Source organism: Phycodurus eques, chromosome 7 (assembly GCF_024500275.1).
Source record: "Phycodurus eques isolate BA_2022a chromosome 7, UOR_Pequ_1.1, whole genome shotgun sequence".
Taxonomy (NCBI): Eukaryota; Metazoa; Chordata; class Actinopteri; order Syngnathiformes; family Syngnathidae; genus Phycodurus; species Phycodurus eques.
Genome location: NC_084531.1, coordinates 3,088,997 through 3,106,623, shown reverse-complemented (window position 1 = coordinate 3,106,623; position 17,627 = coordinate 3,088,997). Strand labels below are relative to the sequence as shown.

Sequence of the window (17,627 nt, the reverse complement as noted above, 5' to 3'; positions counted from 1 at the left end):
ATAGTTGTCTGTGTCTAGTGACCCTAACCAGGATAAGCAGTATTAAGGATGGATGAATGGATTTATAAGCTTTTATTTAGGTACACTTTTAATTTAGCTTTTGTGCAATACATTATAATTGCATCATTATTTCAGTACAGTTTTTAGTTTCCTATTTGTAAGTGCTGTGTCAAACTGCATAATGCTACAGTGGCTTCCAATAATATACAATATACTTTTTAGGTGTCTCATTTTTGATAGCTACTTCGGTGTCCTACACTGGTCTATTTAAATGTCATTTATGGTGGTGGTACTTGGAGAGTTTTTTTTAAAGGTGGTACTTTGTGTAAAAAGATTTATAACCACAGCATGTTGCTCTCACTGAATACTTTTTCTTTCTTTATTCCCTTTACAGCCATTCCTTCAGGGTGCGTCGCTTTTGGCTGGAGAGAGGAAGGTCACCTTTAATGTAACAGATTCAGACCTCAGCAGCACTGTTGACGCACCCGATGTGACAGGTGACACACAATGGTCTTCTGCCCATAAAAATTTAAATAACAAGTATCTTGACTAAATGTGTTCTTCCTCTTCTCATCTCTGTATCCTTTCACTCATCAGGAGGCAGCATGACATTTTTGGCCAAAGTCCAGGAGTTAGCAGAGTCCCAACAGCAGATCTCAGGCCAGCTCAACACTGTTTTAGGTGCTCTGGGCTCATTAGCCCAGAAGCAGAGCAACACATCTCTCCCAGGCTTCCCCGCAACCCTGTCTCATTCCACACCTGCTGCAAGCGCTTCACCCGCTCCAGGCCCAACCTCTTTAGGCCAACCTAACCCACTTTGGAAGTCATCAACCCAAGGCGGCTCTGGAACGACTACCTACCCGGACAGCTCCATCACGAGTGGACTGAGATCTTCTGAGGATGTCACTCTCCGCAGATGGAGAGAGATCTTTCCTGGTAAACACAATAGAGCCATTCTGTATCACTTGTTTGATACGGGTAGTGGTTGTTTTTGTTCAGCCTAAACTGTTGACTATTGTTGTTGTTGTTTTGGTTGTTCCCCAGAAGCAGCAGCACTCAACTCCATTACCTTGAGGACATACACATCACATGCATCCTATACTCCTGCTAGGTATAGTAGTCTGTGCCTTTAATCGCAGAATTTTCTAGAATCGCTTCTTTCAGTCATGTCAAATGTACACACGACACTTTGTGTGTACCCACAGCCTGCACGTTCAAAAGTCAGTGAAAGTGGATGGCCGTAGACTGCAGAAACTGATTGACAGCAACAAGAGGTGGCTGGAGATGCGAAAAAAAGACAGCAGCATGTATCCTTTTATGCACACATTCTGTAACTAACGACGCGTGGTTGTTTCTTATGGCCTTTTACGGACACTCTTATCAGGAATAACAGTTTCGTAGAAGTTAGGGCTGCATCATACTTTGTTGGAGCATCATCATAGCGATGTACGTGTGCGGAATGGTCACATCGCAGGGTCTGCTGCGATGTCGGTGTACTGTCATATACAATTAATCAACTGTAATATTAAACGTGTCCAGCAGAGGGACTGGTTTGGACATGCTCAAAAGACTAAAAGATTTCTGCATTTCGTATTTCGCTATTCAGAATGAAACTAGGCAGGCACACGGCAGCTGCTTGAGTGCTCGAGGTGCGTTCAGGGACACTGCATAAATGGGAGTGAATATGGTATTTTGTAATACTGTACATAATTGTAAACATTTATTATTAATAAAATGATTACCATAATTTCTCATGTAAAATGCGCATCCCCAAAATTCTGGAAAACCCTTCTACCTATGTATAATGCATTTTTACAATGTATGATTTTGCTTCTACCGATATAATAAAAACATTGTTTTTTTTCAAATAATTTTTGTGAAGTTAAGCACTTTATTTGAACATGTATTACTTTTTTATTTTTTATTTCCTTGCTCTCATTTTGAAATTCACAGCCTTACTTTTATTTGGTAAATGAGGAAAACACACAGTTGTGCTCATATGTTTGATTACTCAGGCAGAATTTGTAAGATGGGTACAATTCTTTAAAGAAAACATGAAGGGCTAGGCGAAACGCATTTAATTTTATTTTAATGGGGTTCAAATTAAACTGTCAAGCATTTCAGAAAAGCATTATCATTAAACAAAACATAACCATAAAGAAATAAATGATGGTTATGATGGTTGTTGTTCAGTCATATTTAAAAAAAAAAAAAAATAAATTTAAAAAAAAAAAATATATATATATATATATATATATATATATATATATATATATATATATATATATATATATATATATATATATATATATTTCACAAATTCTGCCAGGCTATGTAAACTTAGCAGCACAACCGCACATACAGTATATGCAGTCGTACCCCTGTCATATTGGAATGAAAGTGTAGGCTACACCTTTCTCATAACCTCTAGGAGGCGATGACGTTGGAATTAAACTGTACAGCTTTTTCATAACCTCTAGATGGCGGCAAAGATTTATAAAATGTGACAGCTTTTTCATTTTCCCCTATACCCATGTATAATGCACAGTATTGACTTTTGCCAATTTTTTGGTGGGGGGGAAATGCGCATTATACACAAGAAATTACGGTATTTGTATCGGAATGATTTTGTTAAAACACTACAATCACAATATGGAATTTTGTTTTGTCATAAGAATAGATAAATTATTTTCTTAATATAGTCAGCCAGAGCTGCGAGGAATGCAAAGTTACACATTGGGGGGGAATGTGAACTAGTTCGTTTTTGGACTGGTGAACTTGGTTCAAAATTTTGAATTATGAACTGAACTAGTTAGTTTTTCGAACAATTAACTGAACTTTGAACTACTTCGCGTAGAAAATGAACTATCACAACACTGATCCTGTATTATTTTACATTGCAATATATGTCTCAGGTTCAAAAAGAAAACGCAATGTCATTTTTTTCCCCCAATATCGTGCAGCCCTAGTAGATTTCCAATTTCTGTACCAAGATGCATTCATGGGGCTAATTCGTGGAATCTGAAGTAACTGTACTGTTTTAGGGATACAATGTTCATGCATCTCCCCAAAGTGTAAAGGTCAATGCTACAAAAGCAGCAAATGCAAATATTCTATGAGCTTGATTAGGAACGCTGTTATGATTGGGGGGCCCTGTAACTTGAATACTGTAACTTGAAAAGCAGTTGGCTATTTGAACAGTTGGGACATATCTCAATAAAGCCACAAGGGGATACAAATTAAATGTGTAAATAGTGTAAATCCAGCTAGGGCTAAAAATCATCAATCAAAAATTCAAAAAATTCACTCCAGATATGAAAGGGACATAGGATGAACCAATGCCTTCCCAGTCCACGTATAGAAAAACTCCAATGTAATTTTATAGCTGTTTAGTGTTGTTTATTGTTTTTGTTGCTTTTACTCTGTTTACTCTTTTCTCACTTTCTGTTCACTCTCAAACTTTGTTCGGCGTGACTGCATATCCAACAAATATCCATCACAACACAAATTGCAACAGGGGGCGTACAGTGCATCAAACCCTCCTGTTGCACAGCAAAACGATTCCGGCATGATGAGACATACTGACAGATCCACCAGGGGGCCGAACAGGACAGGTTTAAATAAATAAAAAAAGGAAGTAAGAAACAAAACTGTTGTGGGAACTGTAAGTGTCCTTAATTGAGTGATTCAGACCTCTCTTCACCCGCTATCAGGCTTCGTCCTCCCAGAGCAACCTTGTCCAGCTGGGCCTGGATGACAAGGACCAGATCAGAGTCTACCATTACTGATGACACAACACACTGTGGAGTCCTACTGGGCTTGCTCTCCGAGGACTTTGGAGAACAAATGGCAGCCCAACTGCCATAATGCTTGTCAAATGTGACACTAGTAATTCAGTTCTATAAATAATTTGTTTATTCTGTGAATTTTAGCAATCTGGTGCTATCGGTCGGAGACACAGCCTCCATCAAAGTCTTTTCCTATTTTTGACTAAATACGTCCACGACAAGACACAAAAAGGCCTGCATTTATTTATTTAGACTGTTAGAGATGGCCATGTACCTGAAGTTGCTACTGATGTGTCATTTTTCTACCCGTCCAACTATTCAATGTGGTTGCATTAGAAGCAAAATCCCTGTGCTGGACACAGGCTTTAATCAATAATTTCCAGAGATTCCTTCTCATTGTTCAAGCAAGAATCTTACTTAATATGTCAGAAAACTGAAACGAGGCCCTCAAAGGTCATCAGTCATGGTTTCATGGTTTTTTCTGTTTAAAAACAAAACAACAAAATCAATCTTTCAAGCACGACGCTCTGTGTTCTGTGTGTTTTATAGTTGTTCTTGATGTTTGATGATAATTTTGTCTCTGTAATTTTTTTTTGTGAGAGACTTGCATGTATTATATTTTCCCCGCTTGAATCTTTAAAACCCAAATGACTGCTCATTAGGTTGCAGCCACTTCACCTTATCAGTAGTTGCGAGCTTTACGTATTTGTATATTTGTACATTAAATGTTTCCATAAGTCAATTTTCTTTATGTAATTAGTATATTTTTGCATTTTATGTAAACAAAGTTATTTTAAATTCGGAATTGGACATATATGTGCTGAATATGAATCACTTATTGTACAGAGCATATTCCAGTGGAGTAAAAGGTCACATTGAAAAACTGGTTTCTTCTCACAGTTTGTGTATCACCTTGCATTTTTCTGCCTTACAACATATTTAAGATAAATTAATACGTTTTACAGTTGGTGCATAGATAGTTATACAGCAAATAAGATTGTTTTGTACCATATAATTGTAAGAAGGGATGTAATTTAATACATACGAAAATGTGACTAGATGTTTATTTCCACCCCAGAATGAAGGAATGATTCCACAGGTAAGTAGTTTAAGTTCTTTTTTTTTTTTTTAACATTTACTAATGAACTACCGTTAACTACAAAAAGCTAAGATATCAATGTATGCGGATGAGTCAACACTATACACAGCAGAAACAACTATACACAAACTTAGAGGTGTCATAAATCAGGAACTCCAGACAGTCGTGGAATGAATAACCAACAAGTAATTAGTGCTTAATGCTTGTAAAACAATATGTATTTTATTTGGGACACAAGCTATGTGAATGAATGAGCAAAAACAACCTATTTATAAGTAATGTGGCAGTAGATCAAGGTCAAGAAACCGAACGTCTGTGGATAATTGTGGGAAGTAAATTATCATGGGCTAAACACGATAAAGTAAGAAATAAAATTGGTAGAAATTGCTCAATTATTAAAAAGATGTTCAAATATTTTACAATTAAAAGCTAAGGGAACTGTCATTAAAAGTCTTGTGTTATCACATATCAGAATCATATTTATTTGCCAAGTATGTCAAAAACACAAGGAATTTGTCTCTGGTAATTGGAGCTGCTCTTGTACAGATAGTCAATTGACAGAGAATGGTCGGCCAATCAGAAGCCGTGCCGCGTATGACGTAGGGCTAGGTTGGCTCGTCTATCAAGAGTAAGGCGCCATTAATCGGACTCGGATGCTGCCGAATAAATGTGCCTTTCGGGCTAAAGCGCAGTGGACGTGTGTTTACTCCTGTACTCAAGACAGAGTTTCAACACCGCTGCGTTACAATCTGAAACTTATACGGTTCGTTGCAGGCAGGATAGTCACGTTTAATTCCCTTTTGCCACCTAATGAGGTGGCAAAAGGGAATGAAGGAATTTTATTGTCGTTGTGAAACTCGTGTCATAGATATGCACTCCAGACTACACACACTCAGAGTCAAATATTTCATGACTTTTTTCAATATAGGTACAGCTCAATAAATTATTTCAATTTTTTTTTTTTATATGCTATGGGCTATAATCTTCAAAATAATACATATTTTAAACATGGAATACTTCACTCTGAGTGTGTGCACTGTGCAGTGCATCTCTATCATTAAATGTTTTGAATTGAACTCCCTAATAAAAGATTTACACTATTCATGTGTGAGCATAATCGACGTGTGCGTGAGCATGATTGACATGAACTCGTGAATGCCAGTGACGTGCGCAAGAATGTGATTGACGTGCTCGCGTGAACACATTTGAGTAGTGTTAATGAGGATGTTTGAGTAGTGTTAATGAGAGTGTTTGAGTAGTCCTTATGAGAGCAAGATTCGTGCGTATAAGAGTGTTTGAGTTATCCTTATGAGAGCAAGACTCGTGTGTATGAGAGTGTTTGAGTAGTGTTAATGAGAGTGTTTGAGTAGTGTTAATTAGTACTTGAGTAGTCCTTATGAGAGCAAGATTCGTGCGTAAAAGAGTGTTTGAGTAGTGTTAATGAGAGTCTTTGAGTTATCCTTATGAGAGCAAGACTCGTGTATGTTGATATACCAACCAATCTGACCATTTATGAACTGTGCTTTCCTGTACACTCGGGAAATACTGTAAATTAGAACTTGGTCCTGTCCTGTAATATGCGTTGTAGTGTGTTGTAATTGTTGTGAGGTTGTTTTTGTGTTTTTTTGTAATGGTCCATCCATCCATCCATCCATCCATTTTCTGAAACGTTTAGGTCTTTCGTTTTGAAACGAAAGACCTATCTTAGCTGACTTTGAGTGACTTTGAGTCAAGATGACTGCAGTTGTTGCGAAGAAAAGAAAGTAAAGGATGGACTATCATTATTCACTGAAATATGATCCATGTTTTCCCTGTGACCTTGCTTGCACTGATACTGATACTCCCACCGACCTCACTGGCAATGTCGAACGTGATTCTAGGATTTATTACTATTAATTACAGTACTGCGCATTATTAATAGATGTAGTCTATAGCAATAACTTGAAAAGTGTTCTTTATATGTATTCACATTGCCCAACTTAAAACAGCCCTAACCTAATTAAATAGACCAAACAAAATTATCATGATCTGGAAAAGGTTTATGGTCAGAACATACTTGCACAAAATAGAAAGTATAATAATTGCTACTTTCAAAAGCTTCTCATGACACTCCTATTGATTCACAATAAAGGATTTATTAGCCATGGATTTTATCAAAGGCAGAGTTGTATGTGCAGAAATAGAAAACATGTAATTTTTATTTTATGGTACCTTTGCAATTAAAAAGGGAACAGGGCTGTCTAAAAGTGACATCCTTCTGAATATTATTGTTTGCCTTTGTTCATATTTACATATCTTTACAAATTGCATAATTTGCAATAGCACTTCACCGGGTGCAGTGGACATTTTTAAAAAGCCTAAATCCTGAACCAATACTGGAAGCGACATTTAATGGCCAAATAAGGGACGATTCCGTATTTAACCGGCCATTCCAGGCCGACCTGGCCAAGCGTCTTTTTTTAAATATATATATTTTTTTAAAATAGGATAATTCCTACATAATTTCCAATAAACACAGCCATCTTTCAACAAAACATAATTACAAACTACTATTCAACAAATACAAGACGATTTATAAGGTAGCCTTATTCCAACAAAGCCGTGCACGAGCACATCGGTCGCGTGCACCGTGCACGCCAAACCGAGTGTCCCGGCCGCCATATCAGATTATCGCCTGCAGTGCAGGTTGCAGCGTGTGTTTATGATTCGTGACTCCGTCGGACCTTCGCTGTTGTGCCGTGTGTGGTGCGACCAACAATTGACAAGCCCCAAAGCGGGTCATCTCCGCCCCCCCCCCCTTAACCCCACAACAGACATGAACCCAAATCTGCAAAGCCGACAGATCTTTTTAGTGGAGAAAGGATCCAGCAGCGAAGGGATACTTACATATCATTTGATATGTCAACAAATGAGCGGGATTATGTCAACCCTGCAAAAGGGTGTGTGTGTGTGTGTGCGCGCGCGTGTGATTTATGGCATTTTAATACATGAATTGCCTTTGTATATTAACAACATAACCCCTGTTATAACTCCTCCATAACTGTTATGATGATGATGATGATGATGATTATTATTATTAGCAGCAGCAGCAACATCAGGAGTGAAGGTCACTAGCAGAGGGGTTATTGAGGGACCGGGTGACCCCATGGTGGCCGTGAGGAGGTGGCGCTGGTCTTGGAGAATGAGGAGGAGGAGGAGGAGGAGGAGGAAGATGTGGTGGTCTTATTGAGGGAGAAGGAAGAGAATGGAATAGGAAGCAGCAATAACGAGATCGGTAGAGATGCCGCGTGTAAGGCTGCCATCGTGGGTAGGTAATTCTATTTATGCATACATTGTATACAGCAAACATGATGAGACCTGGTTAGTATTCGGGTCTTGGCAAGAGGAACAAAAAAAAAGTAAAAAATTCGGTCTTCGGTTGTGCGCACCGGTGGTCTCTCCATCTAAATTCCCGGGCTGAATTTCGTGCACAGTACGTCCCTGGTTCAATTTACTGTTGTAGTTTTTGTGTCGTTCAAGAATGACTCGTTCAAACGGACAAATCGTTTGCGTGAACGTACTGAACGGAATCGCTCCATGAACGTGTTCCTTTTATAGTTCATCCGCTAGCTTGCCTTTTGCCACACCGGAACAACAGTGCCAGCCCACTTCGGAGTGAGATTGGGGTTTTACAACGCTGAGAGGGCGGTGTGAGGGGAAAAACTAAATGAACAAGCGCACCTCTTCTCTCGCTTCCACTCAGGCACCAGCTCTGCTAAAAAAAAAAAAAAAAAAAAAAAAAAAAAACACAAAAAAACAAAACAAATGCAAAATGCTTTGTCCACCTACCCTGAAAAAAGAGTCCTTTGAATGTACTTCATTTGAACATGTACATCGGTTGCACATGATTAAAATCTGTTAAAATGACAAAATTTACCCCTCTTCTCCTAAAAAAAAAATATATATATATATATTTTAACACATTTTAATCATGTGCAACTGATGAACATGTTCAAATTAAGTACATTCAAAGGACTCTTTTTTCACTGCAGGCGTGTTGACACAATTGAATTGAGTGCGTATTGAATTGTTTCACACCTGTGCCCCACTTATGTATAATGTGCCTGTGGATGAAAAAGCGAAGCTTGTGGTTGAAAATGCAACCAGCATTTTATGTTCAAATGAATAGAGTCTTTTCTATTCAAATGAGTCATTGCCCCCCCCTCCCCCCCCCCCCCCCCCTCCCCTCCAGCGGAGTTTAGTAAATGTGGTAGTTACACCAACCTCGCGACTGTTATTCCAAAAAGCGACTCGCAACAAATCTAGGGACTTTTTTTTGCCGTTGTTGTTGATTCTCTGAGACCCCCTAAGGGGATACTCAGTTCTGCAAAAATATAGATATGTACTACTTTGTGAAAACGAGATTTTCACAAAGTCCTGGGTGACAACCCCCTACTCCTCTCTCATTAAACCTATACCTGACTCTTTACAATAGTCTACTGCCGTCCAAATCTAATCACGATTTGTTAAAGTAAAACAGTAAATAGGAATACGGGAAAGGAAGAATGAACACAATAAACAAAATTATCAGAATGTATTTTCCTCCTACTTGATTCACATTTTCTCTTAATTTCCCCCACTGGATCGAGTTCTTCTCGTTTCCCCCGACTCCCACTCTTTCCTCTCATCTCATTCATTTTCCCTGAATGCCTCAGTGTGAGTAGAGGGGTCTGTGGGACCCTAAAGCAACACATTTCCTGCAAAAAAGTCCCAAAATCTAATGAGGTTTCAAAGTACCCTCCTACACACCTTTGCCTTTTTCATTTTAACTATTTGTATTTAAGATCAGTGGCACGAAACGGCTTATGGAACATCTTCCTCTAAGAACTTGTCCTAGTTAAAAACCATTGATGAAGAAAAGGCTTAAGTTAAGCTTACAACATAGACCCAAAGACCCACAATGACAGCCTTTTTACTCATATCGAGCTTAGTTTCTATTCCTTTTTGATCCAGTGAAAAACTATGATATTTTTTATTTCCTTTTTTTCCATTTCATTCATATTTGTCATCGGGTTATCATGCCAGTCTCAATATTTGTCTCCAGCTAACTGCTGGAGTCACTGCAATTCACAAATTCTACACAACAGCAGGTGATTATTATTATTATATGATAGATTAGGTTATTTCTGTCTATTCAACCAACTTTTTTTTTAACCATTCCAATACATTTCATTTTATGTTTCGTAAAATTCGGCTCCTTCGCCCGTTCACTCGAGTTGGGAGATTTGAACTACAAGCAAGGCGTCCTGAGGGACACTTACATGAAGAAAAAGCGTGGAAAGAGGTGGAAATACTCTGCGGCCCTTTCTTTCCTCGACCCCTTTGTTATCCCGAGAGAGACGAGTGGGAACATGGGGCAGAGGGCCGAGGAAGAGGAGACTGCAGAGTACAGCGGTGCGAATGCTGATGGAATTGGACTGGAAGATGGTCCTGAGGAATGTCCATGTCCCTCTCACACAAAGTATTTCTTTCTATTTATAGATCAACCTGATCTGAATGATGAGGGGGAACAGGATGCTGCTGCAGGACTGCCTGGGTGTATGTTTTCAAAACACTTGGATAGAATTTCATAGGGCACAAGTATACATACTTCCTGTATATGCAATTATGGTATGCTTTTCACCATGACTGGTACTCTGTATTATTCCCTTCTGTTCATTTTGGGTTCCAATGTTTCTTTGTCTGGACTCTGATTTCCATATTTTAACAGGCATATTCCTAACGTTAAACTTAACTTTTTTGGTTTGAACTACTTTTATCTATTATTGTTGTTTTCTGTGTTGCTGTATTAAAAGAGCAATATATAATATTGCTCTTTTAACCCTGTAATATGGCAGGGATGTCAAAGATACGGTTCCTGGGTCTTTTCGTGTTAAGACTGTTTACTTACCTGTAATACCATTTTAAATGAGGCAACACCAGCAAATTAAAATTTTATGAACAAGTGTCGAATAGGAAAAAAAAGGCTGTATTTATTGCTACTATTTTGATGTCATTATTTCAGTGCAGAAATTATACTCGGTGATTTCAGCTCTTTTGAATAGCTCTGTTTTTTTAGTTAAAGGTGACCCAAAGGTAATTGTTTTAACAATTAATAGACCAAGATACAATGGACAATTTATGGAGGACTTTTCAGAACTGCTGTCAGTTATTTGTACTGACTACAACTATTTTGTCATAACAGGAGACTTTAAGATTCATGTTGACAGTAACATGGGAAAAAAAACATCTGAAGAACTCTATACTTGCCACATTTGACCTCTTTCACAACACATTAAATTCACTGCCATTGACGGGTTTAGAAGTCAAATAACCATTTTAACTGGGAGGGCTGGCAGTGAATGAGTTTTAAGAGTCCAACCCACACTCAAGGTCACATCTTAGACCTGGTCATCTCTAAGGATGGTGAAATTCTATCAGTTGACATGAAGGACATGGCTATTTCTGACCATTTTTGTGTGTTCTTTGAATTACAGATTCTCCCAAACGTTCAGATAACCTCTGTGTCTATTAAGAAAAGCTACATGCAGTAAATGGGAGTACTGCCACTAAGTTTATGGAGACCATAGCTGTGCCACAAACTGTGAATGCTGAGAGAGTTGATGAACTTTTGGATAATTTCACCTGGAAAATATGCTGTCGCGCCTATTAAAACTAAGACAATCTTGAGGTGACCTATAACACCGTGGCGGAGCACTATGATGGTAAAGACCTCTAAATCAGTGTAGGAAAGCAGAACATAAGTGGAGAAAAACTAAACTCCAAATTGACTATGACCTCTACAGACAAAGTCTTTATAATTTTAACCAAGAGTTAGTCAGAGCTAGACAGCAACACCTTTCTGAAATCATCAGTAAGAACTTCAACAACACTCGCACTCTGTTTGCTGTGGTTGACAAGCTCACAATGCCCCTGAATCAGATTGCTCCAGAATTCCTAACAGCAGATAAATGCAATGAATTTGCTTGTTATTTTAGTGAAACAATACAATCCGTCCATCCATCCATTTTCTACCGCTTATCCGGGTCGGGTCGCGGGGGCAGTAGCTTTAGCAGGGACGCCCAGACTTCCCTCTCCCCAGCCACTTCATCCAGCTCTTCCGGAGGGATCCCGAGGCGTTCCCAGGCCAGCCGAAGGACGTAGTCTCTCCAGCGTGTCCTGGGTCGTCCCCGGAACACTTCACCAGGGAGGCGTCCGGGAGGCATCCGAATCAGATGCCCCAGCCACCTCATCTGGCTCCTCTCAATGCGGAGGAGCAGCGGCTCTACTCTGAGATCCTCCCGGATGACCGAGCTTCTCACCCTAGAGAGCCCGGACACCCTGCGGAGGAAACTCATTTCGGCCGCTTGTATCCGGGATCTCGTTCTTTCGGTCACGACCCACAGCTCATGACCATAGGTGAGGGTAGGAACGAAGATCGACCGGTAAATTGAGAGCTTCGCCTTTCGGCTTAGCTCCTTCTTTACCACAACGGACCGATACAAAGTCCGCATCACTGCAGACGCTGCGCCCATCCGTCTGTCGATCTCCCGTTCCATTCTTCCCTCACTCGTGAACAAGACCCCAAGATACTTGAACTCCTCCACTTGGGGCAGGATCTCATCCCCGACCCGGAGAGGGCATGCCACCCTTTTCCGAAAAAATACAATCCATCAAGATAAATATCAGTACAAATCAGCAAAATTATAAAATGATACTACATCTGAAGCCACCCAGGAAAAACTCTATTACCATGTCAGAATTTGATACAGTTGACCAAAAAACTGTAGCGAAAACAGTTCAGTAACTGAAACCATCAATGAACTGTCTTGACTCAATACTGTCCGACTTTTTCAAAGCTATTGTGAAGTCTGTGTTAGCTGATCTGCAGCAAATAATCAATTGCCCACTACAGTCAGGCGAATTTTCTAAAGCTCTTAATGTAGCTGCCATTAAGCCTCTTTTAACAAAATACAACGTTGGATGCTTCCATTTTAGCAATTGATAGACCATCTCAAATCTCCCTTTCATAGCCGAGATTGTTCCGAAAGTTATTTTTAATCAATTTCTTGAAATGAAATTGACTTTTTGACAAATTTCAATCAGGTTTCCGAACTCATCAGAGTACTGAATCTGCCGTGGCCCATCATTGCTCGCAGCTGGCGCTTGACATTGGCTCTGGACTGTTGCCTACTTGGGTGTTACCTGGCTCCTGTGTTGGGCCCTGTTGTTGGTTGGGCTCACCATGCTTTCCGGGCGTGGTGGGTAGCTCTGGGTGGGGGTTCGGGGGGGGGGGGGTGGGTATTGGTACGGTCCCCTTGCCCCCTGCCTTGGGGGCTGCGGGACTGCCCTGAGTCCGATTGGGTGGCTGACCGATTCCCCCACAGGATGGGCGCGCTGACTCGGCCCCCCTTGCGGGTTGAGGGGGGACAACCCATCCTAGGTGTGCCAGCGCAGCAACTCTGTACACCAGGCGTGGATTTCCTACTGAAACATGGCGTACGCTCAAATCCAGAAAATGTCGTACGCACAAAAATATCCAGATGTATGAATCTGTGCGTACGCATGAATCCAAGCACATTTCCTTGGTACATCCCAATCAACGTAGAATTGAGCGCACATGTTGGAGTAACCGACCCCTCCCTGTCCACGTCCACATTTAAATATGCAAATCATACTTAAATGAAGCCTGCACCTGAGATCCTGATCTCTGCATGATCAGAAAAAAAGGAAAATGAGCAAGGTAATGAAGAATTTGAGAAATCGTCCGCCGACGCAATTACATTCCAACAACCAGCTGTGGCTGCCCGCCCGACTGGCCGTGTCCTCACCCATGATGTGCTGTACGAGATTGTAAGGGCAATAGGCCTTGATCAATTTATAGACGTCCTCACTAATACCAGTGATTCATTAAATACACTTGTCAACAATTCCGAGTCCTTGCTTCTTTTACATTGTTGAAATCAAATGTTGTCGGGCATGAATTGTTCATCAGTGCTAATCTTCTCTCATCTTATCTTATTGGTTAGTTGTTGCATGTCCTCATCAGGTGTCCCGCCGTCCACATACAGTAGCAGAACGCAATTTGACATTGCAATGTTACTTGTGGTCAAATAGCTAGACTGTCTAAACGATCGTTCTGCTGTGGTTCACACCCCTATTCCCCTTGTCTGTTCTGTCTCTCTGACGGTCCACTAAAATCCTTTTCTGTCCAGCTGCATTTTTAATAACCGTCAGCATAATTGACAAAAAGAATGAAAAAAAAGTAAACAGATGGAGTATTTCAAACTCCCCTGTTACACAGCAAAACTGTTCCAGCACAAAAGGCATATAGATCCACCTTTCTGCATGGCCATGCAACTGAACAGGTTAAAAAAAGAAAAGAAAAGAAAGAAATCACACATTTTTCTATGTTATTATGTGTGATTTGACACTCTACATCTTCATCTCTGGTCTAACAATTACATACTGTGATTGATATTCCCTCATAGAATATTAGCACATCAGTATAGTGGAATGCAGTGTGTTTTATTTATTTTTTAATTTTTTTATACACCTTGAAGGCCAAGCAGTTCTTCACTGAAAACGTCCATTTGCAGTCGTAGCAGTGTTGCCTGAAAAGTCCCCACATAAGTCAACCGGAGGATTGCTCTGCATCAGAGCAGAACTCTTGATTTCACCTCTAGACTTTCCAAGCAGCACATGATCAGAGGTGCATTACCTCCGTTTTTCTTCTGCAAAGTGAAGTTTTTACAAATCAATAAGGACCGTTGCGTGTTGATGGTAATAAAGGACATATGGCCCGTAGTCTTTTATAGTTCTGCCTTCTAAGACTGCCACAGTTATGGCTGTCTGATATTATCTATGCTAATGGACATGATAGCTCTGAGCTACAAGGGGGTTACTTTAGTGCAACAGTGGTTAACTTTTTCTTATACTGATGTATAGGCTTTACACGATCCGGATTTTTTGGGGGCCGAGTTTAAAAAAACGATAACCGATCACAAGATGGAGCATTGTGTCAATTTAAATGATTTTTTCATTTACTGTGTATACTTGTGTACTTTTTACTGAGTAGCTTCTCTAGTCCAGTGATTCCCGACCAGTGTGCCGTGGCACATTAGTCTGCCATGAGCAATCTTCAGGTGTGCTCTGGGAAATTATCAAATTTTACTTAACTGCTCCAAAAAAATTGTCATTTACAAGAAATAATGTGTCTTGTTCCTCTGTTTATACCAGTGAGGCATAGTGACAGACAGAACAAATAAATGCTCTTCTATTAGATGGCAGGAAGCGGCACAGTTCTGAGGACTGGGTTTGGAGTTTGTGTGTGGAGTTTGCATGTTCTCCCCTGTGCCTGCGTGGGTTTTCTCCGGGCACTCCGGTTTCCTCCCACATCCCCAAAACATGCATGGTAGGTTAAATGAAGAATCTAATTTTCCCGTAGGTGTGAATGTGAGTGTGAATGGTTGTTTGTTTGTTTTATATTGTTTGTATGCCTTGCGATTGGCTGGCAACCAGTTCAGGGCGTACCCCGCCTCCTGCCCGATGATAGCTGGGATAGACTCCGGCACCCCCGCGACCCTAGTGAGGAGAAGCGGCTCAGAAATTTTTGTTTGTTTGTTTGAGTTGACAAGATAAAGCCCAGTGATCATAAAAGGTGGGATGTGGTGGTATGGGAATACAAGATTGTAATGCCGTAGTCTGACATTGTGCAATCGTGAAAGACCAAATTTGTCTTGTAGCCTGATCCAGGCATTACATGTTGTCTGTCTCAGACGTGTTGTCTGTCCCACAACGCCAACATCCATCCATCCATTTTCTCTACCGCTTAACCTCAGTAGGGTCACAGGCTGCTGGAGCCTATCCCAGCTATCTTCGGGCGGGAGGCGGGGTACGCCCTGATCTGGTCGCCAGCCAATCGCAGGGCACATAGAAACAAACAACCAATCGCACTCATGGGCAATTTAGAGTCTTCAATCAACCTACCACGCATGATTTTGGGATGTGGGAGGAAACCGGATTGCCCGGAGAAAACCCACCCAGGCACCAGGAGAACATGCAAACTCCACACAGGCGGGGCCGGGATTTGAACCCTGGTCCCCAGAACTGTGAGGGAGATGTGCTAACCAGTTGTCCACCGTGCAGTCCACTAGCAATGTTTTTTTTTTTTTTTAAATTACTTTATTGGTTGTCAGATATTTACAGTACTACGTGAAAAGACACCCGCCAAGGCTAAAAATAAACGGAGTACATGTCTTTTGTGGAGCCGATCAAAGACGTCATTGATTAGATCAGTGAATTATGACATTAAAGCCGATCAGCTGATCAGCATAAAATGCTAATTATCGGCCGATACCGATCAGGCCAATCAGATCGGTGTAAAGTCTACTTATATGCCAGTTACGAATGCTTAAATTGTCCTTAAAATACTCTGTTCACTTTCCAACAACAGCAGCACAATAAACACACACCTGGAGTCCAGGTGTGTTAGTCCAGGTCCTGGACTAACACTTCCCATTCCTCAGTCACACACAAATGCAAAATGCATATGCGTGAATATACATGCGCATATATTATGTGAACAGGTATAATTAATTTCACACTGAATTCATGACATTCATAAACCAACAGTCTGTTAGCTCCCATAACACTGTGTGACATGGCAAATGCATACAGTACATTACACACCCAGGCCCTCACATCAAAGAGTGTGTTTTTACGTGCACGTACACAAACAGGCATGGTACTGAATTTTAATCCTGGGGAGGGAGCAGCCATCATTCAAACACCCTTGTATTGTCCTTCGTCTTCATCGTGCATGTGAGTTGGGGGGCTGGCACTGCACCAGACTGGCTCATTAGACACAATGACAAGCAGCCAGGCAGGCACACACACACACACACGAAACGTAACACACAAAGCAATGTCATATGGACAAAGAACAAGTGTAACCATGTATCTTTGAGTTATTTGGGTTTTTAACCAAGCCTCTCACTCGTACAGGTAGGATAGGTTGGACAGCAAAACCAGGGATTAGGAAACAGGTGAAGGGTCATTGTCTCCTTGCGTCACCTTTGCCTTCATGTATGCTTTGGTGTTTGTCTGAGGACAAGTCATGAATGTCAAACAGCTTGCATGTGTGTGCTGAAAGAGGAGAGTAGAAGACGAGTGATGGAATAAAATACGATTTGTGCTGTGTGAAGTGGTTTGCCAGTTAGCCCGCAGAGTACTGCACATTCTCAAGACGAAAGAGGAAATTTACAGACGTAAACGGGGACCAGAAATTGTAGACATTTTTGACCAGCATTCAGTATTGACAGTGTCTGAACATTAGCCAGATGTGTTAAATGCATATTGACCATTTTACCCACATAAGCTGTTGCATACCTATTTCTTCTAGTTTTGTTGGCAGGTTCCATAATGCAGAGTTGGCCAATGGCCAAAATACTCCAGACAATGGATATCAGTGGGTTATTCAAACATTATTATAGAATATAGAGCTACAGTTACAAGCGCTTTGAAGCGCAACATTTTAATTTATCTGTCCGTTAACGATATTCGGCAAATTGCAACCTTGTCCCAACCTTCTACAAGAGTAACACAAACATCAAAAAGAAGGAGTTGTGTTTCGTGCAATAACTGTTTTCAAATTAATGTATCTCGTTACAGGCTTTGATGGTGTTCCCAAATTACTGTTTGGCTAAGACTCTTAACAGTTT

The 17,627-nt window shown here is 40.6% G+C and overlaps 1 protein-coding gene across 3 annotated transcripts in view; it reads left to right on the top strand.

Moving 5' to 3' along the window:
* LOC133404856 (centrosomal protein of 164 kDa-like) overlaps positions 1-4,665 on the top strand; it is a 43,634-nt gene extending 38,969 nt beyond the window's left edge. For all 3 annotated transcript variants that reach the window (XM_061681290.1, XM_061681289.1, XM_061681291.1), the window contains 5 exons: positions 395-497; positions 598-936; positions 1,045-1,111; positions 1,206-1,307; positions 3,692-4,665. In XM_061681290.1, coding sequence (XP_061537274.1) covers positions 395-497; positions 598-936; positions 1,045-1,111; positions 1,206-1,307; positions 3,692-3,788 — 708 coding nt within the window. In that variant the 3' untranslated portion in view covers positions 3,789-4,665. The remainder of the gene's footprint in view (positions 1-394; positions 498-597; positions 937-1,044; positions 1,112-1,205; positions 1,308-3,691) is intronic.
* Positions 4,666-17,627: the final 12,962 nt, after the last annotated feature.